General features: G+C 48.0%; 7 protein-coding genes across 7 annotated transcripts; 4 read left to right on the top strand and 3 right to left on the bottom strand.

Moving 5' to 3' along the window:
- Positions 1-1085: 1085 nt before the first annotated feature.
- B0J16DRAFT_309669 (putative MFS aflatoxin efflux pump) lies at positions 1086-2874 on the top strand (the record flags this gene model as incomplete). Its single annotated transcript, XM_046124922.1, has 3 exons — positions 1086-1244; positions 1298-1724; positions 1784-2874. 3 exons carry the CDS (start codon positions 1086-1088, stop codon positions 2872-2874), a joined length of 1677 nt encoding a protein of 558 aa, XP_045978595.1.
- Positions 2875-3455: 581 nt separating this feature from the next.
- B0J16DRAFT_348347 (S-adenosyl-L-methionine-dependent methyltransferase) lies at positions 3456-4852 on the top strand. The gene is made up of 6 exons (XM_046128724.1): positions 3456-3708; positions 3756-3797; positions 3850-3957; positions 4004-4193; positions 4247-4489; positions 4543-4852. Exons 1-6 carry the CDS (start codon positions 3464-3466, stop codon positions 4780-4782), a joined length of 1068 nt encoding a protein of 355 aa, XP_045978594.1. The 5' UTR covers positions 3456-3463; the 3' UTR covers positions 4783-4852.
- A 225-nt stretch (positions 4853-5077) lies between these two features.
- On the bottom strand, positions 5078-7035 carry B0J16DRAFT_403859 (major facilitator superfamily domain-containing protein; the record flags this gene model as incomplete). Its single annotated transcript, XM_046132748.1, has 8 exons — positions 5078-5314; positions 5361-5465; positions 5511-6206; positions 6254-6325; positions 6378-6669; positions 6718-6788; positions 6837-6907; positions 6966-7035. The coding sequence occupies 8 exons, from the start codon at positions 7033-7035 to the stop codon at positions 5078-5080; spliced, it is 1614 nt and encodes a 537-aa protein (XP_045978593.1).
- A 514-nt stretch (positions 7036-7549) lies between these two features.
- B0J16DRAFT_403857 (uncharacterized protein) lies at positions 7550-8189 on the bottom strand (the record flags this gene model as incomplete). The annotated part of the gene is made up of 2 exons (XM_046132747.1): positions 7550-7873; positions 7923-8189. The coding sequence occupies 2 exons, from the start codon at positions 8187-8189 to the stop codon at positions 7550-7552; spliced, it is 591 nt and encodes a 196-aa protein (XP_045978592.1).
- Positions 8190-8564: 375 nt separating this feature from the next.
- B0J16DRAFT_417789 (uncharacterized protein) lies at positions 8565-9523 on the top strand. The gene is made up of 3 exons (XM_046133707.1): positions 8565-8703; positions 8756-9093; positions 9149-9523. Exons 1-3 carry the CDS (start codon positions 8655-8657, stop codon positions 9467-9469), a joined length of 708 nt encoding a protein of 235 aa, XP_045978591.1. The 5' UTR covers positions 8565-8654; the 3' UTR covers positions 9470-9523.
- A 110-nt stretch (positions 9524-9633) lies between these two features.
- B0J16DRAFT_348344 (uncharacterized protein) lies at positions 9634-11626 on the top strand. Its single transcript, XM_046128723.1, has 4 exons — positions 9634-9904; positions 9951-10318; positions 10364-10635; positions 10683-11626. Exons 1-4 carry the CDS (start codon positions 9882-9884, stop codon positions 11418-11420), a joined length of 1401 nt encoding a protein of 466 aa, XP_045978590.1. The 5' UTR covers positions 9634-9881; the 3' UTR covers positions 11421-11626.
- A 134-nt stretch (positions 11627-11760) lies between these two features.
- B0J16DRAFT_417787 (Alpha/Beta hydrolase protein) lies at positions 11761-13526 on the bottom strand (the record flags this gene model as incomplete). The annotated part of the gene is made up of 3 exons (XM_046133706.1): positions 11761-12584; positions 12690-13282; positions 13333-13526. The coding sequence occupies 3 exons, from the start codon at positions 13524-13526 to the stop codon at positions 11761-11763; spliced, it is 1611 nt and encodes a 536-aa protein (XP_045978589.1).
- Between the last annotated feature and the right edge of the window lie 479 nt (positions 13527-14005).

Raw genomic sequence — 14005 nt, 5'->3', positions numbered from 1 at the left:
TCTGTCAAGGAGGCTTTTCTAGAGCGTGCCGCAACATCCTTCGGCATTATCATGCCTGTATTCTCCACAACAAGGAGGATTACTGACTCTTCCCCAGCTGAGTCTAATTGGTTCTTGCGTAGAACGGACCAATCAGGACTTGGTTGAACAAACACCAGCTGTACTTCACTGCAAATTTAGTCCATTGCCTCGAAGGCAACCAGATGACAAGTCGCAATATACTCATAATATTCCGAATTCGAATGTGCTATAAAATGAGACCCAAAGTCCTGGAAGAAGCAGGCAGCATTCATCTCTTCAACCACACCTTGTTACACACTTTTCAATTATTTACCAAATCCTTTAACAATGGCATCCAGCATGAACCACAAAAGCCAAGCCCCAGATGTTGAGGAGACACCTGACATTATACCCGACCGCCCTCTCACAGGCAAGGAAGCCGAGGAGGACTATCAGAAGCAACTTGGCTTGCTCGCAAAGCAGAATGAAGAATACGAAAAAGCGCAGAAGAAATCCTCAAGCTCATCGACAAAAAATCCCGACCGTCGCATTTAGAGACGGAGCCGATACAGATGCCGCACTTCAGACATGAATGGGGGATACATGACAGCCTTGAAGAGCTATTCAATGTGGCCACTTCCAGGGTTGCGATGCGATAGATAGATAGTCATGATGGCTGGGTATCGCTCAGGAATACAATCTTATTCACGCTCTATTCAGACCAATATGAAGTTTACAGTTGTTTGTATTGATCTGAGCTTGTCACAAGCTAGTAGTATGCCAAGGTGAAAGTGAAGACCATATCGACTCTTCAATTCACAGCTCTTGAAGTTTATATCCAATCAGCGGGATGGCCGTCCCGTCTTACTCATCGATCAGATCATGTCAAGTTCCAAGCTCCACAGTCACTCATTGAAGGATGCATGGCAGACCTGTTGGCTCGCCCATGCAGATTTGTATCACCTCGGGGTTTCGTCAGGCGGCCTTTATGATTCATCCGATTTTGCCGTCTCTGATCGGTTTTTAGGATGGCCCATTTTCAATCGGACAAGTGACCCCATTCAATCGCTCATCTTGAACTCAACATGAAGTTACTTCGACAAAACAAGCATTCCAGTTCTCAAACTGGTAACGGACAAGAGAGCAATGTGCAGCAAGAGGAGGCCAACATTAATTACCCTTGCGGGATAAAGCTAGCTCTGATCATGACTTCAGCTTATCTGAGCATGTTTCTGGTCGCTCTCGTACGAACACCAAAGGCAACTTCAATGATCCAACGTTTCACTAACCTTGACAGGATCGACTCATAGTATCAACAGCCATCCCCAAAATAACCGACGAATTCCGCGCTGTGGCCGACGTAGGCTGGTACGCATCAGCATACTTCATGACCACATGCGCCTTCCAACTCATGTTCGGCCGTCTATACACTTTCTTCAGTGTCAAAACAACATTCCTTGTTAGCATCCTGATATTTGAAGTCGGCTCAGCAGTCTGCGGCGCAGCACCGACCTCTAACGCGCTGATTATCGGGCGCGCGATTGCTGGGGTTGGTAGTGCGGGCATTTATGCCGGTGCTGTTATCACGACCGTCTATTGTATTCCGTTGGAGAGACGGATGCCTTATCAGGCGGTTGTTGCTGCAATATTTGGGATCACGAGTGTGTTGGGGCCCTTGTTGGGGGGTGCCTTTACGGACAGTGCTGCTACTTGGAGGTGGTGCTGTGAGTGTGAAAGCTGGCACAGAATCTTCGTGAAGCATACTGACAAAACAATCTGGCAGTTTACATCAACTTACCTATTGGGGCAGTCGCAGCAGCTATTCTTGCCATTTATCTACATGTTCCTGACCGAGAAACAGCCAGGATTCCGCTCAAAGAAAAGCTCCTTCGCCTCGACGGCCCAGGATGTGTTATGCTTCTCGGCGGCATCATCATTCTTTTAACAGCTCTTCGCTGGGGTGGCACAGAGTATGCCTGGTTAGACGGTCGAATCATCGCCCTCTGGGTGGTCACTGGCTTATGCTTGATCGCCTTCGTCACGATCCAGATCCTGTCCCCAAACCGCGCAACAGTGCCGCCTCACATCTTTGCTCAGCGAAGTATCGCTGCTTCTTCATTCTCAATGTTCTGCACAGGAGCCACGATGATGACAACACTATACTACCTACCGATCTGGTTCCAGGCCATAAAGGGCGTCAGTGCTGTTCAGTCTGGGATACGTCTTCTCCCGACAGTAGTTGCTCAAGTAGTAGCGTCCTTCATCGGTGCTGCCGGAGTCCAGATGTTTGGACAGTATATGCCATTCATGCTTGTGGGCAATGCTATCATGTGTGTTGGCACAGGGCTTCTCACTATGCTTAAAGCAAATACTACGAATTCTGAATGGATCGGCTATCAGATTCCTTATGGCTTCGGTTTGGGAATCACACTTCAGGTCCCACTGGTAGCATCGCAGACTGTACTAGCATTGGAAGACGTACCTACAGGAACATCGGTGCTCATTTTCTGCCAACTTCTAGGCGGCGCCATATTCGTCAGCGTCGGACAGAATCTGTTTACGAATGAGCTGGCTAGGCGAATTGCGAGAGTACCAGGTGTTGATGCGCTCAATCTGCAGCAAGAGGGCGCGACTAGGATTCTGGAAGGATTGAGCGATTCGACAAAGAGGCTTGTTTTGGTGGCCTATAATGCTTCTCTGAGACAGGCATTCTTGTGTGGCTTTATTTTGTCGTGCATAGGCTATTTGGGAGCTGTTTTAATGGAGTGGAAGAGTATCAAGAATAAGGTAGGAAAGGGCGGAGAGTCATCGGAATCTGCAAAGAGCAATGAAAGGGAGCCAAAAGCGACATCTCACGGCGGCCGCGATGTCTAGGGTCAAAGAGTCTGGCAGCCAACAGGGGTAGAACAATACGAAAAAGACCAGATCACCAACTGCACACGCCAAGCTATATGCTGTCACCTTCAACTGCCGTCGTAACACAAAAGGTGGAGACAGCGGAACCAACACTTTGAACCCTTGAACCAACATGCATGTGAATGTGCGGTATTGCAATGCGAAGAACCCACAACACCAACAAACCCTCTATCACGACAACGGATATGTCAAAAAAGCTTATACCCACGCGACTTAGCCGTCGAACCACTTCCCGCGCCGCACACTAGTTTTCTCTTCCGCGAAGCCTTATTCGCTGTCACATATAGGCTCAACCCGTCACACAAAAGCCACGCAGATCCCTGGCTATAATGAGTGGGGTAACCATGTTTCGTGGCAGCCTTTGAGAAGCTGCCCACTCCGAATGGGCTTGTCATTGTCGCTTAATCACCTCTTCCGAGTGGTTCGCGGCACCGTCGTCTATGCATGTACCACCCATTATCAGATCATCATAGCGGGCGGTACATAATAAGAAAAGCCGCGGCCCCGCGTTGTTTGCTTTTTCATTTCTTTTTCGTCAACTCTAAAAATGCCTGCCAGTAGCCCCAAGAGTCAAAAGTCGGCGCCTAGGTCGCCGACTAGTCAGAGGAGTGTTCCTACTGCTGCGCAGAATATTGAAGTCGATACCGTGCCTGAGGAGGAAGAGGAAGAGGATGATCCTGGGCTAGGAACAGATGCCGAGAGCTCGACTGCGTCTATTACCTCGAGTATTCTCCACTACCGCACTATCAATGGAAGGACTTACCATAGCGAGAGAGGAAATGCGGCTTACTGGTAGGACTGCCTTGCTAGTTTTGGGTTCTTGGGCTAATATGTTGCAGGGGCTCAAACGATGAACGTCAAAGCGAGGCCATGGACATTGCGTACGTCAGAATGTACAGTACTATCAGGTCGCGAGTTCTGACACCTCCCTAGCCATCACATGTTCACCCTTTCCCAAGACGGCGAATTGCATCTAGCTCCACTTGACAAGGACATCCAAAAGGTCCTGGATGTAGGCTGCGGAACAGGAATTTGGGCAATGTGAGCGATGCCAAATACATTACACTGATCCCTTCTAACGAAATAGTGACTTTGCCGACAAATTCCCTGGTTGCGAGGTTATCGGTACCGATATCTCACCCATCCAACCCTCTTGGGTCCCACCGAATCTGAAGTTCGAAATCGAGGACTGTAACCAGGACTGGACTTTTGCGCCTGAGAGTTTTGACTATGTCCACTTGAGATATATGGTTGGATGTATTCCCGATTGGGATCAGGTAACTGTCCCCGATCTCGGCATTTGTGAGAATCTGGTACTGATGTTGAGAAGCTATTCGAACAAGCCTACAAGGTTCTCAAGCCCGGTGGTTGGGTTGAATCTTTCGAAGCTTCGCCTACCATCGAGAGTGATGATGACACCGTCAAGCCTGATTCTGCGATGGGTCAGTGGGGACCTATTTTCATCAAGGCCTCCAAGGTGATTGGCAACACTTTCACGGTTGTTGCTGATGATCTTCAGAGGAAGGGTGTCGAGCACGCCGGATTTACCGAAATTAAGCAGTGGGATTCCAAGGTATGTTCATCTTCCAACAGTAAAATATAGTATGCTCATCATAATTCATCCAGCTCCCCTTGAACCCCTTCCCCAAAGACCCTCACCTGAAGGAGATTGGTCAATTTGGCGAGCTCTTCAGCACTCAGGACACTGAGGGATTTATTATGCTTGTCGCAAACACACTCGGCTGGTCGAGAGAGCAAGTTCACGTTTACATTGCTCAGTTCCGAAAGGAGATTCGGGATAGGAAGAACCACCATCCTTATATCAAGTTGAAGACAGTCTGGGCCAGGAAGCCTCTTGAGAGTTGAGTACAATTCTCCGTACTAGATTTAGCCCACATGATACTTCAAAAGAATTATGATCTTTCATTGTTGCAAGTGTACGTCCTACCATGCAGGTTCGTGTGATCAAAAGTGTTGTTTTATTAAGTACGCATCGCCGGGCATCTTATCGCCAGACGTGTCACTAGCAAACCCCAAATAGCTTGCCGTACAGGTTACTTCACTAGAGTCGATAAGGTCAAAGCTATATCACAGGACTTCAGATATAAAGTTCTTAATACAGGAAAACATTTTATATGCCGCTAACTCGGAAATGATATGCTTAGATCCTACCCCCTGGTACCATGCTTCGGTAACTCCCCTCTGTCTTTTCACGAATCCTCTTGCCCCAGATCTGTAAAGGCACATGAAGGAAACCCATCAACAGTGCCCAGACACCCATAACGATCGTCATATTTACAAGGCCCTGCGCCTCTAGCCAAGGAACAAGAGCAAACGAAATGGCAATACTGAAAGCGTTTCTCATAAACGCGACCCCAATGAATGCTTCGCCCGTAATCTGCATGTTTTTAGTATTGGAGCCTTGTTGAATTTAAGGCACTTACCGCTTGATAGCTATCGATAGTCACACATAGTGCAACATCGCTCAAAGCGCCCAGACCAAAGCCAAAGATAGCACTACCGATGCTGGGGTATATCCAATGCATGCCCTGCTACTCTTAGTATCAATCCCAAAAAGAATACGCGATACATACCTTAGCAGCTGTGACACCGAACATGATAAATCCACCAGCCTGACAAACAGCCGGGAAGTGGAGAAGTTTCAATCGATGTTCCGGCTCATAGTAACCGTGGTTCTTCCTAGCGAATCGGAGGATGAAGCGGTCGGAAATACCACCATAGAAAGAGCCCAGTATACAACCGATGAAAACTCCCAAGCTCATGTTGCCGATTCCAACGGTGCCAAAATTATAGGGCGGGGCAGCAAAGACCATGGACGTGACTGAGGCTTGGACAGAGACCCAGCATAGGCAGAAGGCGTATGTTAAAGCCGTGTACATGACCGCCGGGAACTTGAATAATATCATGGCAGAGTTCCATGCGATTTTTACAAGGCTCTCGTCGGTCTTTGTTATAAGGCGTAACCGTTGTTGCCATTCGAGCAGTGGGATGTCGGGGTTGAGTCGATGAGTCGGCCCTTCGGGTGTGATGTCTGAGCTTGCTTCTCCCCCTGGGGTGACAGTGACAGTGTCTTTCTTGGTGACTGGAACTGCGCCTTGTGACATGGAGGAGAGAGGTCGAGCTTCGAGGTGTGGGATATACTTGCTTTCTTCGAAGAAGAAGCAGAAGTAAAGTAGTAGAGCGGCGTCGAATGCTGTGGTAACCCAGTAACAGCGTCGCCAGTTGCCGTCAGCAGCCATGTATCCTGCGATAATGGGACTCAAGAAGCTCTGTCTTTTGTCAGCACGGGCTACGCATAGAGAGTCGGTGAGCGTACCCCAATCATTACCATAACCACATAAAGACCGTTTGCTGTACCACGCTGGTGGACGAAGTACAAGTCCGCAATCTAGCACCGACATCAGCACATCATCTATTCCGTCGGTAGGTTTATTCCATACCGTCATCTCGACAATACTCTCGTTCGTAGCATTTGCCAGACCGAATATCAACTGCGAGATGTATAATTCGTTCAAGGTCGTCATCCGCGCAGACCAAATCGCCGTGGCGAGGATAATAGCCGTTGTGAGCAAGTACATCGATCGACGTCCGTATTTAACCGCAGGAGGAATGAAGAAGACACATCCGACTGCTGTTCCGACATAGTTTAGTGCGGCTGCGATGTTGAGTTGATTGTATGACCAGCCGAATTCCGGGTTCCAGAGTACCCAGAAGATAAGTGGTAAAGATGTTCTACAAAGGTTAGCTACCCCAAGGCTGAGGCTATCGCTGATGACGTACTGGGTGAATATTATAGCGGTGACGGCCAAAATGGGAACAAAGTTCGCCAACTTGCGACCGCGCGACCAATTCTTGGTGGAGTTAGCAGAGGTGGAATATTTGGATGATTGGATACAAACCAAGGGATCATTGGGATCATCGGTTGGCGTGGGCTGAAGTACAATCTCGCGTGTCTCAAGATGGTCATTGTCTTTGCAACACGTCAGTCCCCTATAACAAGCACACACTGTCAATACCGCCTCACTTACCATGGATGATCAACACGGTGCCTGGTGGCGTCGTGAAGTCAGGAGGTGCGGTAGTTATGGCTTGTGGCATTGTAAAGAACTCAAGGGACGGTCGTTAGCAGACAGATCTCCTGATGATTCAGTGGAAGCAATCCGTCCATTGAGACTCTTAAGTAGGTAGTTATCTACATATAATATCTAATGGATGTTGAGATTTAAGTTCAGATAATGCACACGGCTGATCAAGATACGACCCAGGTCTAAGGGGGCTCCGCCTACCTGTTACAGTTAGCCTTATCTCATCAGTGTCTTGTTGAAGCTGGGGTAGCGGCCGAAATGCGGGGGATGCGGGGGTTGGTATCGTAGCTGACTCGGGCTTTGGCCTTCACTATCTGGAGGGCACGATGTTGCAGAAGCACTGTTTCTTATCATGACGTATTTCCCATTTTGGTTGGTCTTTTGAGACGGACCATCGTGATGGGCCCCAGGTACAAAGACAGAGACTACAATTGTCGCATCATGTATCATCTTTCTCGGTAACATGTACAGGCGCTGGAACGGACTCGGCATTTCGTAGTTTACAGGTAGTTCTATTGAGGGTTTCTTTATCTACCAACGTAAACATCCTCAACCTTCTGTCCAGGGAAGTTTGTCAATCTCCAGCAGTCAATAACTGCAGCGTTGCCATAAGACATGAGAGCTCCAACAGCCACAATTCCATTCATCCAATTATAAGGACTATTCCCTGCTGCTTCAAACGTGATATGCGTAAAGTACTCCACATCATCTTGTGTATAATTCACGTCCATGGAGTCCGGCTCTTTGAACTCCACCCCCGGCCCGGGTCTAAATAGCCCTCGAGCTTGGACATAGATATGATGTCCGTCATTCGTCTTGATGGTGTATCTTGCGTCAAGCTTGTAGTAAATCTTTCGCAGTTAATAAAGACATGTCATTGAGATGGGAGTTTCAGCTGACCTTGTTTGAATGAACTCGCTCGGCCCAATCTGCACCGCTGTCTTCCACGATTATTCCCTCAATACCAGGACCCTTGACCGTGCCGCCTTTAACGTGGCTAACAGATCGTGAGACCCCGGTGCCTTGTATATTTTCGATATCATATTCTTTGGTAGGGTGCATATCAGCGACAAGACGGTAGACGAATTCCTGACATGGAGCTCTCATTGGAGGCATGTCAGGGTACAAGTCATTGCCAGGGCTTGGCTGAAAGAAGGTTTGCGTCATTGTATTGGATCAAGAGGAAGAGGACAAGAAGTTCAATTTCTAGGTGTTGATACACTCTTTTGATGAAGCTATCTTCAGTTCTGTATCAAATCAAATGTCTTATATAGATACCTCCTTGATCATTCTGCCACAATATCTCCAAAACCTATCCGGACCATCTCCCGCTGAATGAGAAGGGAATCTGAGCTGAGGAGACAAACCCGCGCGGCACCGCTGAACGTTTTAGGTAAAGCGTGTGTGAGTGGTGTTCTATTCCGCCTTTGGCAGTCGGTGCCGCGCTCTTCCAGGGTCTAGACCCCTTGTCAAGGGGGGCTTTTCGTAAATAAAATTGGGCCGGGGTTTACGGGCTCCGCGAGGACAATGATAACGGGATATCTTGTCAAGACAGAGACAGAATATTGATATAACGGTCCATTAGCAGTTGAACGAACTTGGTTGTATCTCCATACTATCAATACATCAACAATGACCAAAGGCACTACATGCAAGGTTCAGCTGAGGCCGCTAGGCTTAGGTGAGTACTGCAATCATTACAACGAAGCCACTACTAACCAAATGTCTCCAAGACTACAATTCTATCAGAACGGCCGCCGAGATTGTCAGTCTCGCTTTTGCCTATGATCCTTTGATACGTTGGATTTCTCGCGATCGTACGGGACCTGGCTGGGAGAGTTTACCACCTCCCTTACAACTATGGCAAGAAGCGCGCTTGCGCGGATACGCGGTTCGAGCGATCGCTATGGAAGCCGTGACCGTAGATAAGAGCCAACCCGTGGGATCGTGTTTTCTGTTCCCGCCAAGCCCAAAGAAGCGCTGGTTGAACCCATTGTGGTGGCCAGCGTATTTGAGGGTCTTGTGGGATGAATGGTGGGTACAGCCTAATGAGACATTGGGCGACGAAAAGGTAAGAACAAATCCGGCTCATATATGCGATGGAACAGTAACTGATAAAGCCCTAGAGGATTGAGCTCATGATGGAAGCACACGAAGAGTTCCAGAATAGGATGAGAAAGAAATATCCACCCAATTCCCTATACTACCTTGAGATCGCCGCGGTTAAGCCAGATACCCAAGGAATGGGAGTTGGAAAGGCTATCATGGAGTGGGTTATCAGTGAAGTTGGGAATTTCCCGTGCTTCCTGGAATGCACAGACAAGAAGAATGTTGGATTCTATGAGAAGTTTGGCTTTCGATTGGTTAAAGAGACGAAACTGGTTCAAGAGGGAGATGGGGCATTTTCGACAACCTTTTATTACATGGTGAGGGATAAGGAAGAATGAAGGGTCGAATAGCTACATATTGATGTTAAAGTGAGATTAAATGAAAGAACATTTACCTTGGAAGATACTATTCGTAAATACCTTTATTTCTTAGCTTGTCCCATTCCCAGAGTTTAAGACCAAGACTCAGAGCTATAGGGTAACGGAATAACTTGTAATCCGATCAGAATCAGTAGCTATCGCAGCGTGGATAACCCCGCTTTATCCTGGATCCAAGACCAGCCAATCTCGGACCGAGGCAGCGCCGCCCCTCACGACCTTATCAGTCAAGCATAAGACAGTCAATGATAAGACAATACGTCTACAGAGTATCTATCTGTCTCACCTTGAATTGATTCTTACCACAACTCACAGCCTGAATGCTTCGGAACGAGAGGCTGAGAAAAAGAACACAAAAGTCAGACCGGAGTTAATGAGTCAACGGTCTCGACACGGGTAAGTCGTACAAGCCATCTCACTATCAAGTTAACTGAGAATTCAGTTGTTGGACTTGCAAAAGAAGACATAAAAAATGTGACGAGAAAAGACCGGTCTGTCAAAGATGTACCCAAGCAGGCATGTCCTGCGAAGGGTATAAGACCCGTCTGACGTGGGGCTCTCCCGATGCAGGGTCCTCAACAGGATCCGGCATAGTCCTGAAACCGGTACGCCAACCACGAGCCAAGAGCAGAATCATGCGCAAAAGAGAGGCCGAGATTGCTGCAGAGAGAGTACCCGAGTTCTCCATGGACTTGGGGGACTTTTCGTCGGTCCAGTCCCCCGATGATCTTGATCTTTTGTGCCTGCAGTTCGAATTGACATCCGAACCTCTACCCGATGAAGACGTGGCTGAGAGGCTTATGGAATCATGTAAGATTATTGTCCTCTGTGTTTGTCTTTCTAATCGCCGTATAGTCAGGACATCAGGGTACCAGACTCTTACAGACCGCGCCGGGCAGAGCCAAAATACCGTTTTCACATCTTGTATTCTGCCTCTAAGCGATAGCTGCATCGCGCTCAAACAAGCCTGTATAGCATATCAAGCTAGTTTGAGCTCTGCGACAAGCCATTATACACCACTATATATGGAATCCGCTCTGTCCAACTATCTCAGTGACCTGGATAATCCTGATAGACTGAGTCAGGATGTTACCCTAGCGACTGGAGTGCTGCTGTGCAGTGTTAGTGTAAGTGGCATCCTCCTTGGTTAACATTGAGTTGCTGACATTGTCAGATCAATTCGCTTTACATCTGGACCCCTCTACTAAAGGGTCTTCATGGCGTGCTTCAGACACGCGAACTCCTTAATGACGCGCATAGACCGCGTCTTACGAACCATCTCGTTGAGGTGATTGCACTTATGGACATACCCTTCTTTACGCTGAACAGAATAACGCCATCCTTGAACATGTGGAAACTGTACATCCAGGCCAATAAAACCGAAGGCATAGAAGAAACGTCAGGGCTGCCGTATACGCTTATTACACTGCTGGCCAACCTTGACTCGCCAGATGCCGAAAGCGATCTGCTCTCGTGGCCGGGAGAGTTGGGAGATGACTTAATACATATCCACCTCTGGGAGGCCTTCAAATACACAGGCGTTCTTCACAGTCGAGCACTGAACGATTCAACACCAAGCAGAGTCAAGACCGAAGTCTTGCGGATGAAGGTATTCGCAGCGATCCAAGCCATCATCAGCACAGGTGGTTTTAACTTTCACGAAACACTCGCTAAAGCGATTTTATATCCATTGTTTATTGTGGGCTTGCTGGCAGAGAACGAGCAAGATCAAAGACTTACGCGTGTGGGGTTTCAGTACCTGCTGAGAAGTGGGGATGAAAAGATTGAGCAGATGCTATTGGATATCGTTACCAAGGTCTGGAAGAAGGGAAAGGATGGGAATGCTGCTTCTAGGTTGATGATGGCGACTGAGGCTGCGGCTGAGTTGAATGTTGAGATACATTTATACTAGGTGATGTGTTGTTTTGTTGAGTACGTTTAAGTCGTACGAGTCAGCGTTGTCAGCCACATGTAGAAATAATTAAATGTTGTGGTCCAGTCCATCTAGAGGCTTAATATCATGGCTGGCAGCAATACAGACATTATTATAGCCAACCTTTGTATCTTAGTACACTCTGCTGCTCTATAGATGCTCGAATGAGATTACACACAATGTCATGTTACTAGCCTAACTGAAAGCCTAGATCAGGGCCGTCAAATATGACGGGATGGTCAAATGCCTCAATACCAGCCTGATATTTGATCGATAGTACTTCAATTCGCACTAAACACTAATACCTGGAGAACAACATCTATGCTACAACACCTTCCTTCATGCCAGCCGCATCGATCTTCGCTGGCTCCTCTTTACCGGGTGTATCGCCAACCCCTGGACCCCTACCAACAGCCCCCAGTCGGTCTCTAAAACCAGCAAAATGATCAATAGCAGCGATAAAATCATCAGCAACCCCCATATCCACGATCTTCTTCATCCGCGTATATCTTCGTACAGCCTCATCCTCCTCTTCCGTGACAACCTTGCTATTCTCCTCTGGCCCAAACAACATCCACTTGGCACCGTCCGAAAAGCGAGACCACGGGTCCTTGCCATAGGCAAAGTCAATGAAACTGCCAGCGTAGGTCTTGGCAAGCTTCTGTTGAACGGGTGTCAGGTTCTCATCGAAGTTGAGGAATAAGTATAGGAGGTCCAGCGCGTGGTAAGATAGTCCTTTGAAGATACTGTCGTGTGTGCAAACTTGTTCGAAGTGGTAGGCAAATGTTTGTGGAATTTTCGATCGGTGAGCAGCTGCCCAATTATGGATCTTGAAGAAGGAATCCCCAATCATGACTTCGACAAGTCGCAGGAACTCTTCCCTTGGTTGCTCTGGAGTCATCCCATAAAGGTTGAGTATAGCCTCGGTTACATCCTTGCCAAGAATAACACTCATGCTCTTCCTAGCCGAATCGTAAGTCTCCTTGTCGATAGTGTCACTGAAAATCATGGCCTCGTCACCGGTATCCCCGAACATGTAACCCTTAAGCCACGAGGGAGGAGTAGTGAGGCCTTCAAAGTGAGGTGCCGTCGCATGGAAAACACCATCATCGCATGGATTTCCCGTGGCGTTGTAGTTGCCCTCTATAGGTACCGTCGCAGTAGCAATGACATGCTCAGGAACAGCCCGAAGCTGATCAAGAGCCGTAGGAGAATCCGCATCAATACCAAGTTATGTCAAAAGCGCACGATAACGCTTCTCATGATGCTCCAGGGGCCAGGTGAGAATAGTGTTCAAATGACCAGACATAGCAATACCTCGATGGAAAGGCGCAGGGTTTTGAGAGGCGATATGATGAGAGACACTGCATCCACCCGCAGATTCGCCATAGATGGTAACGTTGTCCGGATCGCCTCCAAAAGATGTGATATAGCGATTGACCCATTGGAAAGCAATCTGCTGATCATAAAGACCAAAATTACCTACGCCCTTCTGACCATCGCGCTCCATATCAGCCTTGATTGCTGCAGACGCAAGAAAGCCTCCCAGACCAACGCGATAGTTGAAGTTGATGGCAACAACCGGGGTATCACGCTCTGCAGCGTAAGTTGCCAGATTGACACAGTCAAAAACTCCCTTGTTGGCGCCTCCGAAGAGAAAAGAGCCACCATGGATGTAGAGCATGACTGGCAGTTTTGCGTCAGACTTGAGTGTCGGGGTAGTGATATTCATGACAAGGCAGTTGAGTTCATCCTCAGCTGGCTCTTCAAAATGCGGAGCAATATCAACAGGGACCAGAGGATCATATCCATTGTACTCTGGCGGGTTTGGTGCGCTGCATCTGTGAAAAGGTTAGCATGTGTATACCATGAGCTAGATGTATTCTCTTACCCGAGCTTTGTCCCGTCATGAAAGTCATGTGGCCATGAATCTCTCAATTGCGAGCGCGTCCATCTCTTTTTCAAGGAGGCGTAAGGAATGCCACAGAATTGATGGACGTTTTTGGGGAAGCCTAGACCCTCGACGACGCCGAGGCCGTTGACTGAGAGCTTGGTCTTTCCGATTGGAGTTTGGCTTGTAGGCATGATTTGTATGCGAATAATGAGACAAGTCTAAAGAACAGTATGTTTTGACTTGGGAGGATTGTTATTTAATAGAAAATTATATGTATAATCTGCTCCTCCGTTGAATCGAAAGACGTATTGTTTCAACCGAGGGACATTTGGTGGTTGAGACCAAATTAGCGACTAAACTGCATTAGGCAGTCTGAGGAGCGTCTGAATCCGCTGGAGTCTAGTGGGGCAGCTGATGAGGACGCGGGCGTTGTAACCCCAGATAACGCTCATCAGCAATCAATAACATCCCCTCTCAGATAGTCTGAGGCATTAACTTTATTCGACTAGATAGATGATCGAGATGGTAATGCGGAACGGCGGGTAGTAGTCGGTACCCGAGAATCCCGCTCGCGCCCCGAGAATTCCATGAAGCGTTGCTGCTGTCAAAAGATGATGAAACCAGAGCACAGTTGCCTCTAGTCCAGAACACACAGTGGATACCAACTTCC

The sequence above is a fragment of the Fusarium flagelliforme genome, assembly GCF_020744385.1.
Source record: "Fusarium flagelliforme strain FIESC 12 MPI-CAGE-AA-0113 chromosome Unknown B0J16scaffold_7, whole genome shotgun sequence".
NCBI lineage: Eukaryota > Fungi > Ascomycota > Sordariomycetes > Hypocreales > Nectriaceae > Fusarium > Fusarium flagelliforme.
This window is presented reverse-complemented; position numbering and strand designations above follow the sequence as displayed.